Source organism: Pteropus alecto, unplaced genomic scaffold, assembly GCF_000325575.1.
Source record: "Pteropus alecto unplaced genomic scaffold, ASM32557v1 scaffold155, whole genome shotgun sequence".
In the NCBI taxonomy this organism is placed as follows: Eukaryota; Metazoa; Chordata; class Mammalia; order Chiroptera; family Pteropodidae; genus Pteropus; species Pteropus alecto.
The window spans coordinates 14676521-14682517 of record NW_006438113.1 but is presented as its reverse complement, the minus strand read 5'-3'; the positions used below and the strand labels follow the sequence as shown (position 1 = coordinate 14682517).

At 34.8% G+C, this 5997-nt stretch overlaps 1 protein-coding gene across 4 annotated transcripts in view; it reads left to right on the top strand.

The window, feature by feature from the left end:
- CCAR1 (cell division cycle and apoptosis regulator 1) overlaps nucleotides 1-673 on the top strand; it is a 41721-nt gene extending 41048 nt beyond the window's left edge. For 3 of the 4 annotated variants that reach the window (XM_025049327.1, XM_006915569.3, XM_025049326.1), the window contains one exon: nucleotides 275-673. In XM_025049327.1, coding sequence (XP_024905095.1) covers nucleotides 275-334 — 60 coding nt within the window. In that variant the 3' untranslated portion in view covers nucleotides 335-673. The remainder of the gene's footprint in view (nucleotides 1-274) is intronic. The other variant, XM_015592233.2, reaches the window with a different exon arrangement.
- The last annotated feature ends 5324 nt before the right edge of the window (nucleotides 674-5997 follow it).

Here is a 5997-nt window from a genome sequence, read left to right as displayed (position 1 = left end):
ACTCAGAACAAGAAGAAAAAAAATCTACAGTGCAAGGAATATACTGTTATAATAACCTCTTAATTTCTCAGGACCCAGATGGTTTTCTCAAGTACTAGAAGCTGTTCTGATAGAATTGAGAGAGATTTTTTTCATAATTGCTCCCAGAGTCAGTTTTCCATAAATGGTAAAACAATCTATCTAGAGTATTTTATTTACTAATGTTTATTACTTTTTACAGTTACCTTTAAGAAAATCTAATAAAATATACTTTTTCTTGTCTGTTATTTTATAGGATAATGTGAAGAGTGACAATAAAGATCAGAAATCCAAGGAGAATGGCGCAAGTGTATAATACACGTAGTGATGAGGAATGGTGTTAAATAATGTAATATAAAAAAATCATGATACAAGAATGTTTGAAAGTGATGCATGTTTGATTTTAGTAGTATAAATATCTGTTAGTTCAAATGATGTATAAAGTTTTATGAATGTGAGAGTCTCTGCTTTTGAAAATTGCTTGTAATTCCTGGCATTGAAATTATAAAACACTCCTTGAGTGAAATAATTTTGCATTGCAAAATGTTTTAGGATGAACTTTGTTATAGTTTTAACCCCAATAAAGTTCATCAGTTTAATTGACAATAGTATTTAATTACCAAATGTCTTTTATTAAAATACCTAGAAAATTGTAGTAATTTCATTTATGGAATTATTATTAGGATTTAAAAAAATTTTTTTTAGTCTTTTTAAATTTTCAGTATAAATCAAAATCTCATGCTGCTAAAAAGGTTTGCAAGTTTTTTGACCCAGACATTTTTTTTCTCTTGTCAAAAAAAATCCCCTCTCATTATTAGTGTCAAAAGTATTCATCAAAAATTCTGTTCTTCCAAAAGACAGTGCAGTGGACAGTTACCATTGTTATTATTTGTTAGGCTCTACATAGAACTAATATAGTTCTGATGTTAATGTTACTGCTTTCAATGAATTATTCTACTTTCTCAGAATAGTGCTCTTTTACTTTTAATTTTGAGGGGTTTTCTGCAATATGTGTCACATATACAGTTTAGTACCAAGCCAGTAGATGTCAGTATGATGCCTTAGGTTAAGCCTTCAATAATTAAAAATAATATTTTTTATTAGTCTGCGTACTTCCTTCAGAATTTTGGGGGATACATAGAGTTGATTAGCTGTTGAGTGAAAAAGGTAGAAAATGTGATATACTGTTAAACAGTGGTTCTTAGCAGGTAGTGATTCATTCCCCCAGAGAACATTAAGGAATGTCTGGAGGCGTTTCTTCTTGTCACAGGTGGGTGAGTGTTACTAGCATTTAGTTGGTAGAGGTTAAGGATTTTGCTGAACATCCTACACTGCATAGGACGGCCCCCACAACAAAGACTTGTATCCAGGCCAAAATGTTTGTAGTACTCAGGTTGAGAAACATTTAAAGTAATACAGGGTTAAGTGACACATCTTTTGAATAACACTAGTGAAAACTGAATCGTATCTTTAGCAGATGATTAGAGTTTTTTGTACTTAACTCTTCTTGGAATGTTTCATTGTCAGAAATATATGCTATAGTAGGGTTTATGTTATTCCATTTTGCTTTATTTTGCCAGAACAATGGCTAGGTGTTCCCAAATAGGTTAATATGAGAATGTAAGTGCCATATTACACGTCTGTTAAGCCAAATGGAATCCACATGGCTCTTATTAAGAAATAGATTAAAATACCTGAAGTTCTTTCAAATCAATTTTTGTTTTAAGTTGCTGTTTATAGTCTTATGATTTGCTGGCTTCTCTAAAGTCAAATTACTGATTGATTCATAACTATACAATTACTGTATAAATATTTCTCCATCGTTAAGGTAAGATAAAACATTATAGGGTAGTTGGAAAGTGTTTTTCTCAAAGGAAATTCTTGGAGATAAACTTTTACCTAAAAGACAGTAAAGAATATAGTTCTTTACTAGAGAATGTTTTTAAATGAGAAAAATCATCATAAAGTCCAACCTGTCAGACTTTAGTTTTTCCAGAGATACTTAAACCAGAATAATATTGGGAGAATGGAGAAAAAGCATTAAGTCTTTTCATTATACTATTTCTTAGAGGTAAATTTCTCACAAAATAATTTCATTGGAAGTGGAAAGTGAGATGTGCCTTTGTAAGTGTTTCGAACATTTATTCAGAAGTGAATATGTAGTCTTTTATTCTCTCATCTGACATTAATCAAGTCAAAAATTTAATTAGGTAACAAGTAGGTCTGTGATAACATTTAATTTTCCCGTCCTTTTTATGTTCTGGATGCCTGTTTTTGCATTCTAATACTTGGTTCAGTCATTGTAGGACAATTGAAATTTTAAGAATTTAGTATTTCTGAATTTTGCAAAGTCCTAGAAAGTTACTCTTCAAAAATATCATAACAGAAAATCCTTAAGTGACACTTAGACTTTACTTATGTATACATTTTACTACTCTCAAAAATTTCAATATCCAACACATACTTTTTAATATTTTTAATATTTTACCTGTTCTGATCCCCTAGCTGCAGCCCATTACTACTTGGGATTAGAGATGACTAATGTTGGCTTATGAATCAAGAGTTTATTCAGAAATTATAGTATCTTCCAACTTCCTTAAGTTTATGTGCCCCTTTAAGATGATTTGAGGTGGTCTTGCCTTTCACTCTAACAATCCTAAAACCTTAATCATAAAGTCTTGTAGCTTGAATAAATGGATAGTTTTACCAATGAAGAAAATAGGAAATAAGAATCTTAATCCCACTATAAAATTTAAGACTTACCCTCTGAAGTGGCAAAGAGTGCTGATTCCTTGGTATTAACTGTCCTAATAAAAGAGAACTTCCTGCTTCTATATCTGTGGTGAAATTGATAATGAACCATCTCAGGGGACAATGGAACTGCTTAGATTACTAGAAATGATCCCAGCATATTTTGGAGATGCACAGATTAGGCCTAATTCTCTGAAAATAGTCAGCAAGGCAAAACAAATAAAAATTTTGAGTACAATCCAAAGAATGTTACAGACTATTTCAGAATATTTAGAATACATTCCATAAACAATCTAGAAATGATCAAGGGGAAAAAAGCTCAGCATAGAGTCAGAATTGACCACTCACTGACATCAGATCACTTAATAGACTTGAAAAATCTCAGAGGCAATTTCAGTATTAATCTAATGACATCTGATTTTGGAAGACACCAAGTTTTATAGATTTATAGCATATTTTTATATAACTGCAATATATATTAACAATATGAACAAATTGTGTCCCAAGGAATTCCAAAATCACAGTGGCGCAAAGCTAAGAAGAAGAATTAACCCAGTGTTTTTCACCTCACCTTTTATGTGTTTTAGTAGTGTGAAACCTAAATAATTCAGTCATCAGTAGTAATTCTTTGGAAAATATTGTCTCAATATAAGTGGAAAACAAATGTAAAGACCCTGAACTGGGTGCACTAGAGTAGGTGGGACAATTTAGCTGATGCCCTTTTCATCTGCCTTCTCTGGGTACCCTGAGAGCTCACAATAACACTGCATGTGTTACCATATAACTAGACCTTACCCCCTGCACAAGGGCAAGACTTACAGAGAACATTTAGTCAATTGCATACCCCTGGGCCATTCTCTCTTTAAACCCTAAGAGTGGCAGGGATATGTAATTGTACCTTTGCTAAGGGTCAAAACTTTGGAGACTTGCCAAAGGTAGAGTCAGGAGGAATGACACTTGAAGATGCTTTTACGTTTTTGACAAATCTTAATGTCCATTTTCAGCACCAGTGGAGAAATGAAGTGGGGCAGAGGACCAAAGACCATGACAATCCTAAGAGTCTCAGCTCTCAGGCACCTTCCCTATGGTTCAGTTGAAGGACTTGAGTACCTTATTCCTGTGGAGTATAGTCATAGCCGAGATCAAGGGAACAAACAGGGATTTCTGTCACAGTGACAACATAAATTGTGCTGTGCCTTAATATAGAGGTAGTTGCTTCTTGTAGGAAAACCAATGTTTATGTAGAAAACAAAAGTTGAGGAAGATGATTTTCTGCTAAAGAAAGGAATTTGGAGTATGTTAAACATGGATGAGTTGGCTTATTAGAACATGGACAAAACTTCTTGTAAATGTATTAAAGAATCTACCCATGGATATCCATGTCCACAAGGCATTAAATTAAAGAATTTGGTGAAAACAGGTAATGCTCCTTGTATGTAGCAAACAATAAAGATACTCTCTTTAGGTACCTACATAGAATTGTTGACAGTTCCAGCAGGAAAGGAATAGTATCTTCAATAATTGGCTGGGTCCATGCCAATTTTTATGAGTTCTCTCTGATTCAGGTAATAACTGACCCTTGAGAGGCTACTCAGAGCCTAAATTCCCTTAGTTATATGTAGGTCTCTAAATGTAGAATTCTTCAAAAATATCACAGTGGTGACTAGATTTTTTTTTCTTTAGGAATTCATGTGATACTACAGGGCTTTCATAGCACTCTGACAGTCATATACAAAGTGTAGAAGGAAAACTCTTTCCTTATTTCTTCGATGTGGCCTTTCTATCCCAGAATACTCATGTCATCACACCTTTGTCCGCAAGTTAACTCAGGTGGCATTGAATCTGTGGATCACCTGAGATGGCTTTCATTGTCAGAAGAAGCCATGTAGATTTGCTCCTCGTAATGTGAAGTCAAAGTAGGTACAGAAAGCACGTTTTGATTATAGGCAAAGGATTGAAGTGAGTACAGTAATTAGAAGCACCATAACAGGCTCTTCTATAGTAGGGGTCCCTAGCCCCCAGACTGGTTAGGAACTGGGCCGCACAGCAGGAGGTGAGTGGCGGGCAAGCCAGCAAAGCTTCATCTGTGTTTGCATCTGCTCCCTGGCACTAGCATCACCGCCTCAGCTCCACCTCAGGTCATCAGGCATTAGATTCTCAGGAGCACCAGTCCCTGGTGCCAAAAAGGGGACCACTGGCTCTATAGGACGTGTGGCATGCAACACATCTCCTGATTTGACTGCATTGCAGTTGCCATGTGTATGGGTTCCAGGAAAGAAACTTGTTCTACTACAATTTTGTATTCAGATTGTTTTGGAGTTTATTAAAAGTAATATCTAAGAATATCTTTACAAATTACTTTTGTTAAATGAAGAAGTGATGAGAATTTTTAGTGGAATAATGAAAATTTTCCAGGAATCATTAACACATTTCACTGCCTTGTTTTTTATTAATAGAGTGGGTGATATTTGGACCATAATTTATTGTCCACAGTGGGAACTTTTTGAGAGAAGAAGAAGGTACAGAGAATAATTATACTAGGTGTAAACCAGGACTATTTAAGGCAAACTGATTATTGCCTTATTATACACCTTGTGGGTAACAACCTGCTTTTGATGTTCACTAGTTTCAAAACAAGCCTCAGGTTTGTACACGAAGATTATGTCCCAGAGTATTTTTGACCATAAATTATACACTTAGTTTTTCTTATATGTATAGAGGACGTATGTCAGATAGGGTACTATTTAAGTCACTGAGTCAGCTCCTTATTTTAGCCCCATTAATGATGGAGTTTGAATATGATCATTATGCCAAAACGAAGGTAGTGGTTCTTAAACTAGCATGCATCATAATCACCTCGGAGGTTGTTAAAACACACATTGCTGGGCCCCACCCCCAGAATTTCTGACTGAAGGTCTGCGGTAAAGCCCAAGATCTTGCATTTCTAACAAGTTCCAGGTACTGCTGCTGCTGTTCTACGTTAACATGCTTAGAGAACCTTTGAACAAGGATACACAGAGCTGGTAATTCACTACTTAATATATAATTTAAAAAGAAGTGGTTGTCTTGGAGATACTATTTCTGATCAATTTGGGCTTTTTCTGTAGGGGCACATATTTCTACATTGGTTAAGCTATAGAGGACACTGAGATGAGTGCATGTCTAGGAATCTGCAGGATAGTCTTTGAAAAGCTACTTTGAGATAGTTTCTTTAAGGGAAAGTTCACT